The sequence below is a fragment of the Fukomys damarensis genome, unplaced genomic scaffold (assembly GCF_012274545.1).
Source record: "Fukomys damarensis isolate Sample0158 unplaced genomic scaffold, DMR_v1.0_HiC HiC_scaffold_36, whole genome shotgun sequence".
Taxonomy (NCBI): domain Eukaryota; kingdom Metazoa; phylum Chordata; class Mammalia; order Rodentia; family Bathyergidae; genus Fukomys; species Fukomys damarensis.
This window is the reverse complement of record NW_022900948.1, coordinates 16,098,654-16,119,388: the sequence shown is the minus strand read 5'-3', so window position 1 is coordinate 16,119,388 and position 20,735 is coordinate 16,098,654. Positions and strand designations below refer to the sequence as shown.

General features: G+C 38.4%; 1 protein-coding gene across 2 annotated transcripts in view; it reads left to right on the top strand.

The window, feature by feature from the left end:
* Positions 1-376: 376 nt before the first annotated feature.
* Positions 377-20,735, top strand: part of Tstd2 (thiosulfate sulfurtransferase like domain containing 2) — a 29,655-nt gene continuing 9,296 nt past the window's right edge. For both annotated transcript variants that reach the window (XM_010614414.2, XM_010614413.2), the window contains exons 1-6: positions 377-456; positions 3,803-4,010; positions 6,887-7,200; positions 15,195-15,315; positions 19,558-19,683; positions 20,469-20,574. In XM_010614414.2, the coding sequence (XP_010612716.1) occupies positions 3,846-4,010; positions 6,887-7,200; positions 15,195-15,315; positions 19,558-19,683; positions 20,469-20,574 (832 nt within the window). In that variant the 5' untranslated portion in view covers positions 377-456; positions 3,803-3,845. The remainder of the gene's footprint in view (positions 457-3,802; positions 4,011-6,886; positions 7,201-15,194; positions 15,316-19,557; positions 19,684-20,468; positions 20,575-20,735) is intronic.

Here is a 20,735-nt window from a genome sequence, read left to right as displayed (position 1 = left end):
CACTCGCGTGACGGCTCCCGGAAACGCGCGCTGAGTCGCCGCTGGGTGGGCTGGGCCGGGAGGGGCAGGCGTCTGCGTGCTCCCTGGGCTACGGGAGACTGGTCCGCATGCAGCCGCCTTCCTCTGCTGCCGGTTGTTTCCTCTTCCCGCCTTCTGCTCTGTGTGCTTCCGGGGACACGCAGAAGGCGCCCCCGCTGCAGCTAGCCGGAGACCGCCGGCCGCGAATCAGGTCTGCACGCGAGAGGTACAGGAGCGACCCCTGTCGTCGCCTCAGCCTGGTCCCTCGCGACGTTTTCCCGGCTGTCCCTGCGCTTACTCCCGCGGAGCGCGGTGACGTCACGAGCGTCCCTCCACGCAGGCACCCGGCGCGGCTGTAGCTAGAGGGCGGGGCCCGCGACATTTTCTAGGCTAAGGCTGTTCGTCCAGGACAGAACTGGAAAAGATCGGGACCCGCGGGTACGTGCTTATCTTATTCCCACCTCATGGTTTCTGCCGTCTCCGGAAGCTCGGCAGAGAGGTTGGGCCAGGCCCGGCGCTTGGGTTAGTGCCTGGGCGAAAGGTGGCGCCACACAAGCCTCCTCCTGGGATGGACAGACCCGTCACGACGCGAGCTGGCTGCGTTGGCGGTCTTGCCGTTCACCTCCGAGTTGTCTGTTTAAGAAGGAGCAAATGATTATTTTCAGTGTTACAATCTGTTTCTAATAGTTATTGGGTAAATGTTAATGTGTACATTATCTGAACGTCCCTTGTCCTGATGTTTTTAATGAGCATAAACCATACTGCCTTGCCCACGATTATCTGAAATTTCATTCTCCCGGCCTAAACTATTCCACTCTCAGACTTACCCATTTCAGTACACGGCACCATCCTTCGGTTGCTTAACGTAAAAACCTAGTGAGGAATCATCTTTAGTATCTTTTCCTTTCTTACATGACCATTTTTCCATAAACCCTAACGGCTGTATGTTTAAAGCAAATCCATAATCAGATCTCGCTACATCCTTGTATAAAGCTCTCCATGAACTTTCCATTCCAAACTTCCAGTCGTGGCCAGTAGGGTTCTGACTTCTCTTTGCTCCAGCCATTCGCTCTCTCAGATAAGTAAAGCTTGTTCCCCTTTTAAGAATTTGTACTCATTATTTCCTTTACCTGAAGGTCTCTGCTCCTAAAGCTGCACGACTGACTTATGCTTACTTTGGCTGAGGGTTCACATCAACCGTCTATCTGTTCCTTATTGAGGTATTTCTTTGACTATTCAATAACATTTTATTGAACAAGTATCATGCAGTACTTATTAATATTTAGCACCTCCTATATACTAGGCAGTGTTTTAGGATACAGGGGAGCAAAGGAAAACTCATCCTATCTTGATCCTGATATTCTGAATGACCCATTAAAGAATAGGCATAAATACTATAATACAGTCTGAGATAGTAAGCAAAGGGAGAGGAGTGGAAAATGAGATCTGAGATGTAAGGGGGAGGAACTTTTTAAGGATTTTAGGCATTGACTAAATTGAGAAATCTTTGAAAGGCAGCCCAACTTTTAAAAAAAATAGTTATCTTCCTGATTACAGGGAAAAGGCAGTTAGGCTGTTACAGTAAACCAAACAAGAAATGCTGGGGGCTTAAAATTGGGTAGTCATCAGGGTAGTCGTAAAGTGAATCTGATAAGATTTTCTGAAAAGCTAGACAATTTTGTGAGAAAATTAGGAGCCAAAAATCATCCCATAAGCTGGGCATGGTGGTGTACACCTGTGTAATCGCAGCACTTGGGAGGCTGAGGAAGTAGGATTGCTATGAGTTTGGGGCCAGCCTGAACTACATAGCAAGACCCTGTCTCAAAAACAAAAACAAAACAAAAGAATCATCCCACAAGTTGGATGTGCTGGCAAGTGATTATGATCTCAGCATTCTCAGAGGTTGAAGCAGGAGGATAGGAAGATTGCAATTTTAAGTCCCAGCCTAAGCAATTTAGCCACTTATATATCCCTGTTCGAGAATAAATAAGGGCTGGTGATGTAATTCAGTACGGAGCTCTTGGTTTCAGTCCCTAGTACCACATTTTCTTCATTTTCAGTGACAGTCTTTCTCTGTATCCTATTCTGGAACACGGGACCTCTCTGCTTGTTTCCATTCTTCAGAACCTCGTGTCTACCTCAGACTGCCTCCTTCAGGATTGCTTTTAGGAGACAAATTTACCAAATTTACAAATTTACCAAATTGACTAGTGACAATGATTTAGTGTTCTGCGGGCAGGAAGTGGGATAGAGCATAACAGAGTCAGTTTGTCTCTGTTTGCAGCTCAAAGGCTGAGGCTGGAACCAGCTGAGTGGCATTTGGCGTTGGCTCTCAGCTGAAAGCATCAGTTCCTCTCTACATAGTTCCCTATGTGTGGTCTCTGTGAGTTGGATTGGTTTTAACTCATAATGTAGTGGTTGGGATCTGAGCATCCTAAAAGCAGAGAGCCAGTGCAAGTATATCCTTTTTAGGACCCAGACTTAGAAGCTACACAGTATTGCTTCCATCATGTTTTATTTTGAGAGCAGCTATGGGCCGATATAAGCTTGGAGAGTAGAGAAATAGACCAGGAATGGCTATGGACATTTTTGGAAAATAAAATGTTATAGCTCATTTTTGGAGAAATCCATCTTTAATGTTAAATATAAAATACAGCATTAAATTAGGTTGAAAAGTTTATAATAATATTACTATTTGCTGAACCCTTTCTTGTCCTGTAAGGTAAATACTGCTATTCTCAATTTACAGATTAGAGAATTAGAACTCAGAAGACATAAATAGCTTACCTATATTCACATACTTGCAGTCAAAGAATATGCCTTTCTCAGTGCTTCATCTTGCCTCTTAGTATTTGTTACATATAACATTTGCTTTACTATATAAAAGAAAGAATGCATTATGTTGGTTGTAGTGTATCCATTTTGACAAGATTTAGCCACAGTAGTAATATGGATACCCTGGCTCATTAAAATGGGCCCCAAGCCAAGCTCGGTGCACACTGTAATCCCAGCAACCAGGAGGCTGACACAGGAGTGTCGCTGCAAGTTTGAGGCCAGCCTGGGCTACATAGTGAGTTCCTGGCTAACCTGAACAACATAGCGAGACCCTGTCTCAAAAAAAGAAAAAGAAAAAAAAGGGCTCTGAAATTAGGGAGGAAAAAGAAGAAAGTATTCATAATATAAAGTACTGGCTCATGGCTTGATTGATTTTGCTTGTAAGTTGTGCATTTTGGTTTCATTTACTCTTAAATATTTCTATGGCTTGCTGCTTCAGACATATTTTTGCTCAAATGCTACTCTATTGCTCTGGAAGGGCTTTTCCTATCCTCTGTGTTTAAAGAGGCCTTCCATCCTTTTACTTTCTTAACTGTTTTTCTTCATAAACTTTTCCCATCTTTTTTTTTAAATTTTAAATTGAATTTATTGGTACATTCTAGGTAGACAGTACAGTTACATTGATTACTGGGATCTTGTACCTTTATGTGCCAGGTCTTGGTTCTCATTTTAACTTTTTTTTTTTTTTTTTAAATTATCTCTTCTCAATGTCATATAACTCTTAAGAAGACTGATTTTTTTTTCCTGTTTCTTTTGCTGCTATATTTCCAGTAGGTAGAACTATGTTTGGCATTACATAGTTGTTAAATACTGTTGGATGAGTGAATGAATAGATAGTTTGGTTTACTGAATAAATGCCAAGTTGCATGATTAATTAGCTTCATATTTGCTTCAAGAAGTAACTAAAGACTTTGGTGTTGCTGTTTCTCCTTTGCTTACATCCTAGCAGGTACTTAACTGAAAAGTCAGCCTCATTGCTGCAACCAAACCAAATGCCTTCTTCCACTTCTTCCAACCAAGGAGATGACCAGGAAGCCTGTGTTTTAAAATTTTCTGACTTGGATTTAAAAGATAGAAATCTTACTCACCCAAGCATCAATCTCAAGGCAGAGTTAGATGGCATTACAAAAAAGAAATATTCATTTGCAAAGAAAAAGGTAAGATTACTGTTGAAGATTTTATGACCATTTACACACACACACACACACACACACACACACACACACACACACACACACACACACACATATGTATATATATAGTTAATTCAGGTATACTAGAAGTAACAATGAGATTAGCCTCCAGTTCAAGGAATAGTCTAGTCAGAATTAACCAGGCAAAGGAGGATCCTGAGCAGGGTGTGATCCTACATAGTTATGGTAGAGTATTTGAGGAGAGTAGATGGTATTGATGGTAATCTTCTATACCATTAACCACCAACCCCCTTTTGGAAACTGTTCACTAAATCCTTCTTTTTTGGTTTTTTGAGGCAGGGTCTCACTATGTAGCCCAGACTGGTCTCAACTCACAGCAATCCTCCTGCCTCAGCTTTTTGAGTGCTGGGATTACAGGTGTGTGCCACCAGGCCCGGCTTAATCCTTCTTTTAACAATAGAGAACCTAAGGTTCAGAAAAGAAAATGAGCCAAGGAAATACAATTGAGACTTAGTTGTCTTGCCTTCAATCTTTTGTCCTCTCTTACAGAGCCATCTTTTACTCCATGTCAGTGAATAATGATGCCTCTGTAACTTCCTAGCTGCCACCACCTCTCCACTCTTTTCTCATACAGTTCTCCTTGAAAATGAAATTTAAAGGTTATAGAAGTCTTTTAGCTATTATTTTTGCAGTAATTTCAACTTATAGCAAATTATAAGAAATATATGAGTAACACACATATTCCCTTTGTCCTGAGGTGCCATTCATCAAGAGGCTAGTATGGTAGAAGATAAAGTTGGAGTAGTCCAAGGAGCCGTGTTATGTTGTAAGGACTTTACTAGTGAGAAGGAAAGAGCCTTTGGAGGATTTTGAGCAGAGAAATGACATTATCCTATTTAGATATCTTTTTGGCTAAATGCAACATAAATTATGGGGATACAAATGGAAAGAGGGAAAGTAGGAGACTATTGTAATAATTGAGGAAAGACATGATGTTGGCTTCGATCAACAGAATAATAGTCAAGGGAAGTGATAAGTGGTTAGATGATATTTTGTACCAGGCGTGGTGGTGCATACTCATAATCCTGTCACTCAGGGGGCTGCAGCAGGAAGATTGCCACAAATTTGAATACAGCCCAGGCTTCAATTCAGAATGTGTTCAAGGCCAGTCTGAACTACGTAGAGAAACCCGGTCTCAAAAACAAAGCAAACCTACAAAAGATTATGGATATTTTTTAGAAGTATAGCTGATAGACTGGATGTAGGAGTAAAAGTGTTCATTATTTATGTTTTTGGTTTTTTAAAAATGCCTATTAGAATGGGCTACTACTGCATTTGCTTATCATAATTCTAAAATATGTTTATATCTGGTATATCAAGTTTTTTGTCATTGCTCTTATAGAATTTCCTCATTTATTAATCATGATGGCCTAGGCTACAATAGCGAACAAACCCAATCTGTTGGGGGTTCAACACATCAGAAAGAATTTGGGCTTGAGAGGTGTGTGGGGTATTTTTATCAACATACTGGTTTTCAGGGACTAAAAATGATGTTTTATTGTAGGCCTTAACACATAGCTCCCAGCGTATCCATGACAGTAATCTAAGGAGGAACAGAACATAGGGAAGCACACAGGATAGGTTATTATGGACCAGAACTGGAGTTGTCACTTGTTGCATCCATTTATATTCCATTGGAAAAAACTTGGTTATTATGGCCAAGCTTAATTGCAGAAAAGGCTAGGAAATATCATTTGCCCAGGAAGAAAACAAAATGGATTTTGATGGGCAGTAAAAGATTTTTATTTAGAGCAATCTTGCCAACTTCCTAAAGATCCTTATCCAATTTTGGCTGTAATTGCATTAAATATATGCTTTAAAGAATTAACATATTCATAATGCTTAGTCTTTTCATTTAAGTAAGATTTTAGTGGCCTTCAAAGAAGAAGAGTGTTGTAGACACTAAGATTAGTATGAGCAAAAATAGAAAGCAGGGGTGTTTAAGTCATACTAAGCGAACAGTGAATAGACTGGTTCAATTCAACTAATAAGATTGTGAAAGGAAAAATAAAGGTTAGGCTGAAAACAGGATGGGGAAACACACTGCAAAGGAATGATGTCATCTACATTCTGTACCAGATAAGGACATATTATGTTGTTTAACATTTATATAATTCTTTATGGCTTTTTCCAAATGAAAACTCAACCCCTAAATGCTGGATAATTTTCGTGGTTTTATCTGTTCTCAAAGATACAAACAGTAAATAGCAGAGCCAGTTTTTATAATTAAGTAGAAAAGTGAAAATGGTAATTTTTATATTCAGAAGATGGAGAAATAATACCTAGTAAGAGGACCATAGAATGTTTCATGTCAGAAGTGACCTCTAAAATATATGAAAGTTTGAGAGATTCTGTAGAGGCCACCAGAGTCCCACAACCTATCCATGGGGAACAGCAGGGCATGAGTGAGAAGATGAAAACGATGTATCTGGGTTTGTCCATGTTTCAGACAGGTATGGAAAAAGAGTACCAGAAAAGTTGGGAAAAGGCCAGAATAAGATACCATGCCTTATCATTCCAGTTTTAGTACATAAGCTGCTGAAAACAGTACAAGGCCAAAATGAATTAAATGTAAATATTTCAAAATGACTTAGATGTTACATCCTGAGAATAAAATTATAGAGCTGGGTGCAATTAAACTTCCACAATATAAAGACTTTCTAGCTTTTCTTATAAGAGAACTTACTATCTTAGGGAATTCTTCCGTAGAATATAGAACATAAAACTAGAAACTCCTGTAGAAAGATAATATAAAGGATTTCATTGAAACTTCCATTACTGTAACCTAAAATTACTTAACAATGATAATGTAATTGCAGGCCTTCGCCCTGTTTGTCAAAACCAAACAAATTCCAGCCCTTCCTTTTGAATGTAAAGAAAAATGGTGGAAATGTTGTCAGCAGCTATTCATGGACCCAGTCTGCATCCACAGACATGTGGCAACACAACATGCTGATGAAATTTATCACCAGACTGCTTCTGTTTTAAAGCAGATGCCTATGACATTGAGTACCTCAAAGAGTCTTAGGTCTGCAGAGAGAAAGAACCTTCTGAAAGAGTACCTCACTCACAGTCATGAAGTGTCTGCTTGGCTTCCTGATATAAGCTGCTTTAGCCCAGATCAGCTGATAAGGTAAGGTTTTCATTCTGTACTTTGGTTTAATTTTAAGATTATTATATTATAACTCACCCATTAAAATGGCTAAACTAAGAACCACCAACTTTGGCAAATGTAGATGAGAATGTGGAGGAACTAGAGCACCCAGTTATTATTGGTAGGAATGTGGCAAGGTACAACCACTCTGGAAAAACACTCAGCAGATTCTTATTAAAATTAGACATCTTCCCTGCGATCCAGTTCTAAGTATATGACACCACCAACAAAAAAACCTATGTCCACAAAAAGCTTTCAGTAAGAATATTCATAGCACTTTTTTTTTTCATTGTTTATTAGTACATGTAAGGTAAACATTGCAGTTACATTCATCATTGGGATCTTGTACCTTTATATGATATGTCTTCGTTCTTATTTTTTCCCCAATCCCCTCCCCTCCCTTCACCCTTCCCTATTAACAAAGACTTTGTTTCCATTTTTTCTTTTTTTCATATTTTTTCTTTTCCCTTATCTCTTTTCCCTTAACTTTTCCCACTTCCCCTTCTCCTTTAGACATTTTCATCCTATTTCACACTATCAGTTATACCATTTGAACCTTATTAATTAAGTATAACAGGCTAGAAACAACTGTAAATGTCCATAGCACGAGAATGAATAAACTGGCATATTCGTATGAATATTGAACCATGATCTGCACATATTCAAGACCATATGGGTGAATAACAAAATCGTCATGCTGGAGCACAAAAGCTGAAAGGGCCTACATTCTGATTTCATGTACATGAGGGCAAAACAAATTCAAGATGATAGAAGGCTGGGTATTTAGCTCAGTGGTTCTGCTACCTGCCTCACAAGCACAAGGTCCTGAGTTTGATCCCTGGTACCCGCCCCCCAAAAAAGATAGAACGGTTGCTTCTGGTGATTTCATTTACATGAGGTCAAAACAAATGTATGATAGATTGCTTCTGGCAGAAGGTTTAATTGGAATAGACAATAGTATTTTGTTTTGTTGTGTTTTTCCCCCCAGTATAGGATCAAATCCAGGACCTTAGCACTGAGCTGCCTCTCCAGCCCTTTACCTCCCTTCTCCTTGCCTATCTCCCCTCTTTCTTTCTCCTCCTTCTTCCCCCTTCTTTTCTCCTCCTCTTTTTTCCTTTTCCTCTTCCTCTCCTCCCTCTCTTCCTCTCCTTTTCTAACACAGTCACACTTAGTTGCCCAGTCAGGGCTTGAATTTATAGTCCTTCTGCCTCAGCTTCCTGGTATTATAGGCATGTATTTTTTTGAGGTATTAGGGATGTTCTGTATTTTGACAGGGGTGTGGATTGCACAGTTATACCCAACTATCAAAAGTGATTAAGCTACATGTATAATCTATGTGTTTCACTTGTAAATTATAGCTCCATTTAAACATTTTAAAATAAATACATCGAGTTAGGGTAAAAACTAACCAAAAACAAAAAAAAACATGTAATTTAGATGAGTTTATATATGCAAACCCAGATAAATGAACCATTTATCAGAATTTATTCGGACCCCACGTAGTGAATTTTTTGATATCTAAATTTTCTGGGGTTTAAGTTTTTTTCTTTTATTTTTTATTGGTATATATTTGTGATACATAATAATTGCATTCATTTTGAGAAGTTGATTGTGTATCTCTATCATATCTTTCCGCACCTCCCTACCCTCCCCTCTCTTTCCTTTCTCTCATCTCCTTCCTCATCTTCAAAAAGTCTTATCTCCCTGTTTCTTACCACCTCCCCTCTATTTTACTTTTTACTTATATTTTGGGTTTCTTAAATAAGAGAAATCGTACAATATTTAAATTTCTGTGTCAGACTTATTTCACTTAACATCAAGATCAATTCATTTTCCTTCAAATGCCTTTGAATTTATTCTTCTTAATGGCTGAATAGTACTCTATTATGTGTACCACATTTTCTGTATCTAGTCATCTGTTCATGGGTATGTAGGTTGATTCTGTAGTTTAGTGATTGTGAATTATGCTGGTATAATTATGGGTATGCAATTATTTATAACCAGAAATATAGCTGAGTTGAATGAAATTTCTAGTTTTAGTTTCTTGCAGAATCTTCCATAGTAGTTATATTAGTTTACATTCTTATCAGCAATGTAGAGTTCCTTTTTCCCCTAATACTCACCAGCATATGTTTTTATGTTTTTTTATCCTAAAACCAATTATTTAATTGAAGCTGTACAAAATGCAGTTGATAGTGAAAGCATGGGCTAGTTGGGTTGATACTTTCATGCTATGACAATAAGTGTCTTTCCAAAGACATGTTTGAAAGCTTTGTCAAGTCTGGGATTGTACCTCAATTTACTAATCATTGGGATAGCATCACTGGTTTCAGGATTGGCCATGTCCATGGCATCTAACTTGTTAAGAGGCAGAAAAGTGACCTCTCCAGGAAGATTCATTTTATTAAATTCCATTAAAATATTTGTACTGACTTCATCCAGATCAACAATGTGATAAAATAACCTGTTCCCAGCAGTGATTTCCACTCATGTAGAAGGTGGGCTCACATTCAAAGTTATTCATCACAATGCCATGATAACCATTTTGAACAGGCTGGTTTATTCCTTTTCGATGAAAGTGCTCTGGCACTTTGTTTATGGTGTCTATTCCATTTAAAATAGCCTTTCCAGCTGGGCATGGTGGCGCACGCCTGTAATCCCAGCACTCGGGAGGCTTAGGCAGGAGGTTCGCTGTGAGTTTGAGACCAGCCGGGTTACATAGTGAGTTCCAGGTCAGACTCAACTACATAGTGAGACCCTGTCTCAAAAAAAAAAGCCTTTCCTCTTGCTGCTCTAAGAAATTGCTGCTTCTTCTCAAGATCTTCTCTTTTAGCAGCAAGTGCTTGCTGTTCTATATTCTCTTCTCTCCACAGGTAATTTCTTTCACTTTGTAATTCATCTTTCTTATTTTTTTACTTCATAATATTTTCTATCCAGTTCTTCTATTTGAGCATCATTAAGATCCTGATCCAGTTTATTGTATTACTCCAAAATTTTCTCCTTATTTGTCTCTGTGTCCTCCAAATCTTTATATATGGCTGCAGTCTGTCTTTTCTTGTCATTTATAGTCTGATCTAAAGACTTGAGTTCTTTTTCCATCCTTTTATCCCTGTCTTCTTTTGCTATAAAGTGGCTTTATGGTTTACATAAAGATCCTTTTTTCCTGGTAACTTGAGCCAACCTAGCAATTCCTCGCTCTTCTTTTTCTTTTATACTGTTGAGTTTAGGTTCTGTTTCTGCCAGTTCTTTCTGCTTTTCTTCTATTTTTTCAAGCAGCTTCTGCCTCTCTTTCAATAAACATTTCTCTTGTTCACTATTGCCTGCCAGTTCATCTTGTAAGTCCTTAGCTTTAAGCTCTAACGTGGTTCATTGCTTAACTTGCCTCTTGTCTTTCAGCACTGAGCTGTTGTTTTTCTTCTGTCATTGCTGAAATCTTTGTTTTTAATTCTCTATCTTGGCCCTCAATATCTTCCATCTTATCTCTTGTATCTTGATGGGCAATTCTTAGCTGTCTGGATTTTTCTCCACTAGTTTCTCGCTTAGCAGAAAGCTCATTCAGTTTAGCATGAGTCTTACTAAGTTCCTGCTTATAAATGGTATATTCTAGGGCTCATCTCATCTTATTCCACTTCTGATACTGAGCTAGTTCTTCCTTTTCTTCCTCTAAAATATGTAATCTCTCTTCAGTGTATTTTAACAGCTCATTGATTTTTTACGTTTGCCCTCTGTTTCTTTCATTAAAGAGATGCTTTCTTCTTTTCATTCATCATATATTCTATCTAGTACCAGCTACTTCTCTTAATAGCTTTAGTCTCTGAGAATCTGGTATTGTTGCCATTTGATTGATCTTTCCTTGTTGGACATAATAAAGATTGCTTTGAGAAAAACTAGTTCAAGGAGGTTCATCACATCATTTTTCATGACCATCTTCTTATCTAAGAAATACTGATCTTTTTTGGCACCAATAGCCCTTTGAAGTGAAACTTCCTTTTTATCAGTCAATAACATTATGTTCTGAACTGAAGGGATCTACAATTGTCTGATCTGTGTAACTTCTAGAACCCTGTATGATCACCTGTTTGGTGTACATGACTCCATGCTCCTCACCAGGGAGAGGATCTCCCTCTGGAGCTACTACAGCAAGACTGCAGGCTCAGAAGAAGCGCCAGGAGTCTCCTCCCCTCAAGCTCTGTTTGCTCCCCTTTGTTTTTATGTTCTTGATGGTAGCCATTCTTAGTAGAGCTTCTCAGAGTTCTGGTTTTATTTTTTTTCCTTGATGGCTAAAGAGTTGAACATTTTTTCATGTACTTATTAGCCATTAATACTTTTTTATTTTGAGAAATCTATTAATTTCATTTGCCCTTTTTTACCCCATTAAGTTTATTGCTACATTTTAGGTATACAATGCAGTTAGTTATATTCATCACTGGGATATTGTACCTTTATATGATGTTTCTTGTCTCTTATTTTTTTCCCCATTCCCCTGCCCTCCCTTCACCCGCTCCACCCTTCCCTATTTACAAAGACTTTGTTTCCATTTTTTCCTTTTCTTATATTTTTCTTATTTCCTTTCCCCTACCCCTCACATTTCCTCTACTCCTTTAGACTTTTTCTTCCTGTTTCACATTGTCAATTATATATTTTGATCCTTATTTGTGCTTTTAGTTTTTCATACCAGAGAAACTATTCAGTATTTACACATGTGTGTGCTATTTATTTTACTTAAGAGTATGTCCTCAGTATGCATCCATTTAGCTATAAATGTCTCTAGTTTATCATTCTTTATGGCCGAGTAGTACTCCATTTTATAAAAAACAAAACAAAACATATCTTCTTTATCCAGTCTCCAGTTGATGGCAGTTGGGACGTTTCCAAGTTTTACCTATTAGAAACTGTGCAGCTATAAACATGGGTGTGCATAGTATCACTATGGTATGATTCTTTTAAATCTTTTTTTTTTTTTTTTTTTTTTTTTTCCGGGAATAGAACTTGGGACCTTGTGCTTACAAGGCAGGCAGCGGAACCACTGAGCTAAATCCCTGGCCCAATTCTTTTAAATCATTTGGAAAGATACTCACCAAAAGAATACCTGTGTCAAATGAGACCTCTAATCCTAGTTTTTTTGAGGTATCTCCATATAGATTTTAACAGTGGTTGCACCAGTCTGCACTCCCACCAACAATGGGGCTCCTTTCTCCTCACAACCCCACCAACATTTGTTATTGGTTGATTTCATGATAGCAGCCATTCTTTCTGGGATGAGATAGAGTCTCAGTGTTGTTTTCATCTGCATCTCTCAAATGACCAGTGATGTTGCACATTTTTTCATGTTTATTTGCTGCTTTTACTTCTGTGTCTGAGAAATGTCTGTTCATTTCAGATGTTCATTTTTGAATTGGATCTTTATATTTCAGGTGTCTGATTCTTTTAAATTCTTTGTGTATTCTAGGTAGTACTCCTTTGTGTGAGGAACAGCTGATAGAATTATTTCTCCACATTGTATATTGTCTCTTAGCTCTGTTGGTGGTTTCTCTTGCAATGCGAAGCTTTTTAATAAGATGAGATCCCAGTTGTTTTTTTGTGCTAATTCCCGTGCTATTGAGGATTTGTTCATAAAGTCTTTTCCTATGCTAATGTCTTTAAGGTTCTACCTAACTTATCTTCCAGCAAGTTTAGTGTTTCTGTTTTAATATTTAGATTTTTTTTTCTCATTGAGTTTATTGGTACATTTTAGGTATATAGTACAGTTACATTCATTATTGGTATCTTGTACCTTTACATGATGGGTCTTGGTTCTCATTTTTTCTCCTGATATTTAGATCTTTAATCCACTTGGATTTTAGTTTAGTGTATGGTGAAAGATAGGGGTCTGGTTTTAATTTTTGGCAGATTGAAATCGAGTTTTTCCACCACCATTTATTGAAGAGGCTATCTTTCCTCCAGTGAGGATGGTTGGCTCCTTTGTCAAAGATGAGGTGGCTGAGTATGTCTGGAGTTGTTTCTGTATTTTCTCATCTATTCCACTGGTCCTCAGGTCTGTTTCTTTGTACCATTCTGTTTTTATCACAGTGGCTTTGTAGTGTAGTTTCAAGTTTTGGATTGTGATACCCACTGCCATGTCTCAGTTGTGTAGAATTGCTTTTGCTATTCTAGGTCTCTTCTGGTTCCAAATGAATTTTTTAGATTTTTTTCTCTAGTTCTGTGAAATATACTGTTAGGATTTCAGTCGGGATTGCATTGAATCTGTATAGCAGTTTTGGAAGTATGGCCATTTTCACTATATTGGTTCTTTCTATCCAGGAGCAGAGGATATCTTTCCATTTTCTTATATCCTCTTCCATCTCTTTTTTTCAGAATGCTGTAGTTCTCAATGTAGAGATCTTTTGCTTCCTTCATGAGATTGATTCCTAGATATTTCATTTTTTTGGATACTGTTGCAAAAAAAATTGTTTCCCTAATTTCTATCTCAGTGATTCTATTATTTGTATACAAGAAGGCTGTTGATTTTTGAGTGTTGATCTTGTATCCAGCTACTCTGCTGAATCTGTCAATTAAGTCTAGAAGACTTTTGGCAGAGTTTTGGGGTCTTCTGTGTAGAGTATCATATCATCAGCAAATAATGGCAGTTAAACTTCTTCCTTTCCTATCTTTATTGCTTTAATTTCTTTTTTATGTCTATTTGCTGTGGCTAATGTTTCCAGAACTATATTGAACAGGAGTGGTGATAGTGGACATCCTTGTCTTGTTCCTGATTTTAGTGTCAAGGTTTTTAGTTTTTGACCATTTAGTATGATGGTGGCTGTTGTTTTTCATAGATAAGACCATCTACTCCAGTTTTCTGTAGGGTTTTTATTATGAATGGGTGTTGAATTTTGCCAAATGCTTTTTCTACATCTATTGAAATGATCATATGGTTTTTGTCCTTGACTCTGTCAATATAGTGTATTATATTTATTGATTTACATATGTTGAACCATCCTTGCATCTCTGGGATAAATTCGTGTTCTGCTGTTCTGGATCGTTTCTGGTTCCGTATAAATTTTTGTTTTTCTAGTTCTGTGAAGAATGTTGTTGGTATTTTGATAGGAACTGCATTAAGTCCATATGTCATTTTCTGGTAGTCTGGCCATTTTGACCATCAGTTCTTCTTATTCAGGCAGGGGATGTCTTTCCAGTTTCCAATGTCCTCTTCAATCTTTTTTCTCAGAGTGCTACAGTTTTCCTTATAGAAGTCTTTCACCTCCTTGATTAGGTTGATTACTAGGTGATTTTTTTAAGCTATTGAAAATGGGATTATTTTTAACTTTTTTTCTTAGCTCAAATTGTATTATGCTATTTCATTTCCTAACTGTGATGAATATATTAAACTTTTTGAGTGCTTTATTGTTTTGTTTCGTTTTTTTTTTTTTTTTTTTTTTTTTTTTTTTGGTACCGGGGTTGAACTTGGGTCCTTGCGCTTGTGAGGCAGGCCACTGAACCACTGAGCTAAATCCCTGGCCCTTGAGTGCTTTATTGTTAACAGTATGAAATTGCTAAGGTGAAAAGTCTATCCTGTGGGAATAATCACCTCTCATAAGTAAAAGGATTATATGAAGGAATGGAAGTGTGCTTTGTGTGATTAGCAATTAAAAACAGGTACTACCTTATGTTAGTGGATAAGCCAGAATGACCTACAATTTAGCTTTTCTGTAAAATGGAGTTATTAATACTCATCTCTTGAAAATGACCATTAAAGGAGGAGATAACTCACTTTTTGTTAAGTAGGAAGCTCAGTGCAGACATGTACTATCTTCTGTAAAGGAGATACAGAAAAGAATCGTCTTCTCATCTCAGGAGAACATAGTAGGAGCAAAGGTGAGCATGAGTTGCTCCACCTTTGCCTTACCTGAATACCATCTGAGTGGACTTTGTGAACTGTGGCCTTCTTACGCTGGCAACTCCAATGCTTTTTCCCTCTGATTTTCTTTTTGTAGTGGCCAGGACTGTAAGGAAGGAGAGGTGCTGCTTTTTTACTGCTACAGTGACCTGGAGGATCCCCACTGGGTCTGTGCCTGGCAGACAGCTTTGTGTCAGCACCTGCACCTCACAGGCAAGGTAATACCTTCTCCATATAACTCCAGCACTGGGTCCATTTTGTTTCCCCACCTTGAACTGCAGAACCTGTACACATTCATTATTGGGTTCTTAAAAGTTAGGGAAATCCTGCTGGGCATTTTAGTAGAGAACAGCTGTTAACATGGTAATTTATAGTAATATTTAATGGCATAGCCAATTTTTTCTTAATAAGCCAGATAATAAATTAAAGAAACTTAACACTGTTGTAGCTTGAAAGCTGCTATAAACAGTACCTAAAAGAGTGGCTGTAGCTATGTTCTGATAAAACTACATGCAAAAGCAGGGATAATTTGCTGGCCTTGGAATAGCAAAGCAGTTGTGAAATGTAAATTTGAAAGGCCTTTCATAGACTGTAGGTATAGGCATGATTCCAAATTGCTTCTCAACATTCCTAGAATGTGACAGTGAGATGGTGTTTTATCATCTCAAGGTATTGGCAGCACTTGCTATGACCTTTCCCTGGATACCCTGCATCTTCCCTTATGTCTTACATGGCTTGTGCCTCCCCTCAGATTTTTCTTCAGTGTTGGTTCCCTAGAACTTGATCTGAAGTAGCCCTCGTCGCATTCTGTCCCTTGCTATTCAAAAAAAATTTTATTACCTGAAAATGTAATCTATCTCTCCTATAGAATAGAAACTTCTTAAGGTCAGGGACTTTGTGTTTCTTAATTTATGTATTCTCAGTATTAGAGCAGGGCTAAGCGTGTAGCAGACACCCAGCTCATATTTGGAGATAAAGCCCTGAATACATGTTCGTGACAACATTGTGTGTATATAAAGTTGGGAAGTAATATATACCAGAATGCTTTCTACATAGGCTGGATGGTTTTTATTTTTCTAAAATGCCCTCTAAGATTATATGTATGTGTATATACATTGTGTAGAGTGCATACTTTTCAAAATTTGAATGAATAAGTTGGTAGATTGCCTCTGAGATCCCCTTCAGTTATGACACTGTATTATCTTATGCCTAATCTTTCCCATGTATCACTCAGGTTTAAATTTCCTGAGGTAATATATTGATCAGTTGGTGCTATCTTCCTCACCTGTGCTTTCTAACAGATTGTGACTTTATTTGCTGCATTTATTTCATCACCAAGTCCTACCTTTTTTTTTTTTTTTTAGGTACCAGGGACTGAACCCTGGACCTTGTGCTTGTGAGGCAGGCACTGGAACCACTGAGCTAAATCCTCAGCCGTCCTGCCATTTCACTTCTAAAATATCCCTTGACTCCATTCACTTCTCTCTTTCACTTCTGCCTTAGGCCAAGCCACCACCACCCCTTACCTAGGCATGTCATAGCTCCCAAATTAATCTGCAGTCCTCCATCCTCACCCACCCTTTATTCTCTACACCATAGCCAGAGTGATCTTACAAGTTAAAGTCCTATCAGTCCCACATTCAGTATCTCCGTATGGCTTTCCAACGCCAGTGAGCTAAACCCCACATCCTTCACATGCCCTACGTTCCTGTGTGATTGGGCCCTCCTGTCTTTTCCACTCATCTGATGCCATTTGTCTCTCTTCACACTCTAGCAGCAAAGTTTTTCAGTATCTTGGAGCCCACCGAAGTGTTTTTTTTTTTTTTTTTCCTTCCTGTCTTTGGGCCTTTTTGCAGGTAAATTGTCTTCAAGAAACTTTCCCATACCCACTATAATTCTCCAGACTAATTTTTACTTCAAGACTTAGTTCTTTGAGTAAGTTCATGATACTTCCTTTACAGAGACCTTTCTTAACCTTCAATATAAATCCATTTCTCTCATTACTCTCTTTCATAACATTTTATAGTCATGTCCATAGTATTTGTCTATTTGTAACTCTTAGTATATATGATTTCCCTTAGTCTCTAAGTTTCACCAAGAGGGGAAGAATTGTATTTTTTAAACCACTGTATCCCTAAGTCCTAGCACAATTTCTGGTACATAGTAAAACAAATAGTAAATATTTGTGGAATGAATACATATCAACATTTCTTTTCAGAGAACTTCCATCCCTTGAAAGATTAGCGCTCTCACAGGGTGTACAAAATATGAAATCAATCTCTTTCCTTGGTTTGGAGGCAGATTTTTATTCTTGGCTCAGCCTGTGGTGAACTAGTAGTGGGAAGTTCTACCCACAAGGTGGCAGCATCTTCCTGGATCTCAGGTCCAAATTTCTAGGCTTCAAGAATATATACCAGTTTAGTGACACTGTTTTGTCCTGGTAGGTTTGACAGTATATCGGTGTGGAGATACATGGGAAACTGGAAAGATCAAAGATTTGGAGCTTTGAGATGTGGTCTAGAGTGCTGCCAACCGATTCATTGCTCTTGGGCAGTTCCCTGATTTCTCTGAGCATCTGTGTCTTCTTTTGTCTAAGATGGTGATTATGATACCCTTCCAGATTATAGTATAAACTCCTGTTGTTTAGCAGTGCCCAGTAAATGCTGTTGTTTATTTGTTTCTTAGGTATAAGGCCTTCCTTACCAAGGAGCTCTTTTTTTTTTCTTTTTTTTTTTTTTTTTGGTACTGGGGATCGAACTCGGGTCCTTGTGCTTGCGAGGCAGGCACAAGAACCACTGAGCTAAATCCCCAGCCCACCAAGGAGCTCTTTTGAAAATGTTCAGTTTAAGAACCACAGCAATTGCAAATCTAAGACATGAGTATAAAGATTATTCTGTCCTAGTTATATAGGAAATAGATAGGCTTGCCATTTATTTGGGCTCTGAGATTTAAATAAAATAGGAAATAATTGCTAGTCTGCCTAAAAACAGTCACATAGAAGTATGTACCTGATCATAACTTCCTTGGTCAAACTGTTTTGGAGAGGATTTCCTGACCCTTTGGCTAGTTTAGCTCTGTTTCTGTGTGTGGGCAATGGCCTGTGCAATAGAGGTGGCATATGCTTCCTACTTCTCTGTCCCATATCCAGAGCAGCTGTACTAGACTGCAGCATTCTTTCTTATGTAGTATGGATGTAATCTGGAATCTTCATCATGAAACTGGACAGCCACTAGCTGTGCATTACCATTGGCTTATGAAGAATTAGATCAAGTAAGTCAACCACTCAGGTTCTTCTCTGAGAACCTGAAAAAAGGCAGCCACTTAAAACTTTCAAATTCTGATGTGCTTGTGTATGAATAACAGTAACAATGTGGGACCTTGATTTAAATTGTTTCTCTTTCCAGAGAGTACTATGATACCACAGAGTGTTGCACTTGGTAGCACTTTTTTCTAGAGATGGTTCCTTTCAAAGATGATCTATCTTTAAACTCATCTGAAGGATTCTGTAGTACCAAAATAACTAGCTTTGCAGGCCTACCAGACCATGCCCCCATACAGCAGATGCCCTACCCTAGGCTGTAAGATCCCTTAACCAATGAAGTATTTCAAAGAGAGCACAGAGTTTGAGAAGCCAACATGAGCCTGCAATGTGCATACACATTCATTTATGTGTTGAGTGCCCCCTGGATAGCAATCATTGTTCTAGGCATTGGGAATACATCAGTGAGCTGGACACACACCCTTCCTGGGACTTGAATTTAGGGGGTAGGGGTTACAGTGGTGGAGTCCCCCCAACCACTATACGGAGATAACCACATGTACTTTAGGATGCCCGTACTTTAGGATTTGAGTAATATATCCTCAGTAGTTATTTTTTAAACCCACTTTTGGTGTTCTTATGTCCCTTTTTTATTAATATGAATAAATCAAAGTTTAGAGAAGTCAATTAGCTTTAACTTTCTTAGGACTACATGGCAAATAAGTGGTACAGCTAAATCTTTTTTTTTGTTTTGTTTTTTTGAGACAGGGTCTCACTATGTAGTTCAGACCTCTCTGGAACTCACTGTGTAGCCCAGGCTGGTCTCAAACTCTCAGTAATCCTCCTGCCTCCGCCTCCCAAGTGCTGGGATTACAAGTGTGCGCCACCATACCTGGCAGTACAGCTAATCTTGATCCTAAATCTGCTAGCTTCTGGGGGACTCTATTGTACCACCTAGATTTAGGCTAATCTCTTGATTCACCACTTTAGCTATTGAATGCCTGCAGCTCTGTAGCAGATGGGCTTTCCAGAGGTTTTAGTCAGATTGTCTTGTTCTACATGCATGAACTGAATACCTCATAGGAAACACGGGTATTTTTGTCTGGTAATGTAGCAGCTCAACTTTTTTTGATAATCTCATCAACCCAATGATAACTAAGAATGTGCTATGTTCCCTGTTTCTCATTATCTTGTGTCTCAGGTTCGAATTGCTACTGAAGGGATCAATGGGACAGTTGGTGGGAGCAAATTGGCCACCAGACTTTATGTGGAAGTCATGCTTTCTTGCCCATTATTTAAAGATTATCTGTGTAAGGATGATTTTAAGGTAAGAAAAATTTAAAATGAAAAAAGATCTAGAGTTGGCTGCTTCTGCTTCAATACAGGTCACTGAAGAAGAGGTCACTGTAGAGAAACTAAGCAGTGCCACATAAGCCCTCTTTATCCTTTATGTTACAAGTAGAAGGGGCATGCTCATCCCTGTTCTTCCAGTGAGTCACTACATAACCTTGTGCCAGCTAGTGCCCACTCTGGACCTGAGTCTCCTTTCATATACAATAAGGATTTGTTAGCTATACAGCCTCAGACTCTTAAGACTTGAATGTATTTGTTCATTTGAGGGACTGCCTGTCTTAGCAGACCCCTATGTTTACTGTGTTTTCAATAAACCTGGAATTAAAAGATACACATAATACATGGGACAGTGAAGCTGTTGGCTCTCACAACTGAGCTGCTGTGTTTAAGTGACTTTATGCTTTATCACAATAAGTAATAAGGTAATGGTCATGCTGGTGGGATTAGGGTCTAGAATAAAAGCCAGGGTGTAATTGCACATTGGAATTACTCAGTGGTTCTTTGCTTTTATGCTTAAATACTCACAGTCATAGAAATATAGTATTTCTGTACACCTTGGAAATATGCAGTACTTATTAATATATTGAATTATATGAAACATTCTGGGTCCTTACTGACCCATTGAGGTTTCCTAATTTTCTAATTTGAAGTTTCTTATGATTTCATCATACTACAAAACAGATCTTAATTCTTATGTTAGCACTTGTACCTGAGGGTGAGACAGGAAGACTGTATTCTGTTTTGTTTCTCATTGGCTAGACCAGCAAAGGAGGAGCTCACTGTTTTCCAGAATTGCGTGTTGGTGTATTTGAAGAAATCGTGCCAATGGGGATCAGCCCCAATAAGATCTCCTACAAGAAGTCTGGTATGCTTGTTTTCAGAAAAAGAGTTGGGCTTTTCACCATAAGAATAGGGCCGGGGATTTAGCTCAGTGGTTCCACTGCCTGCCTTGCAAGCACAAGGACCCAAGTTTGATCCCCAGTACCAAAAAAAAAAAAAAAAAAAAAAAAAAAAAATTAAAGGAAA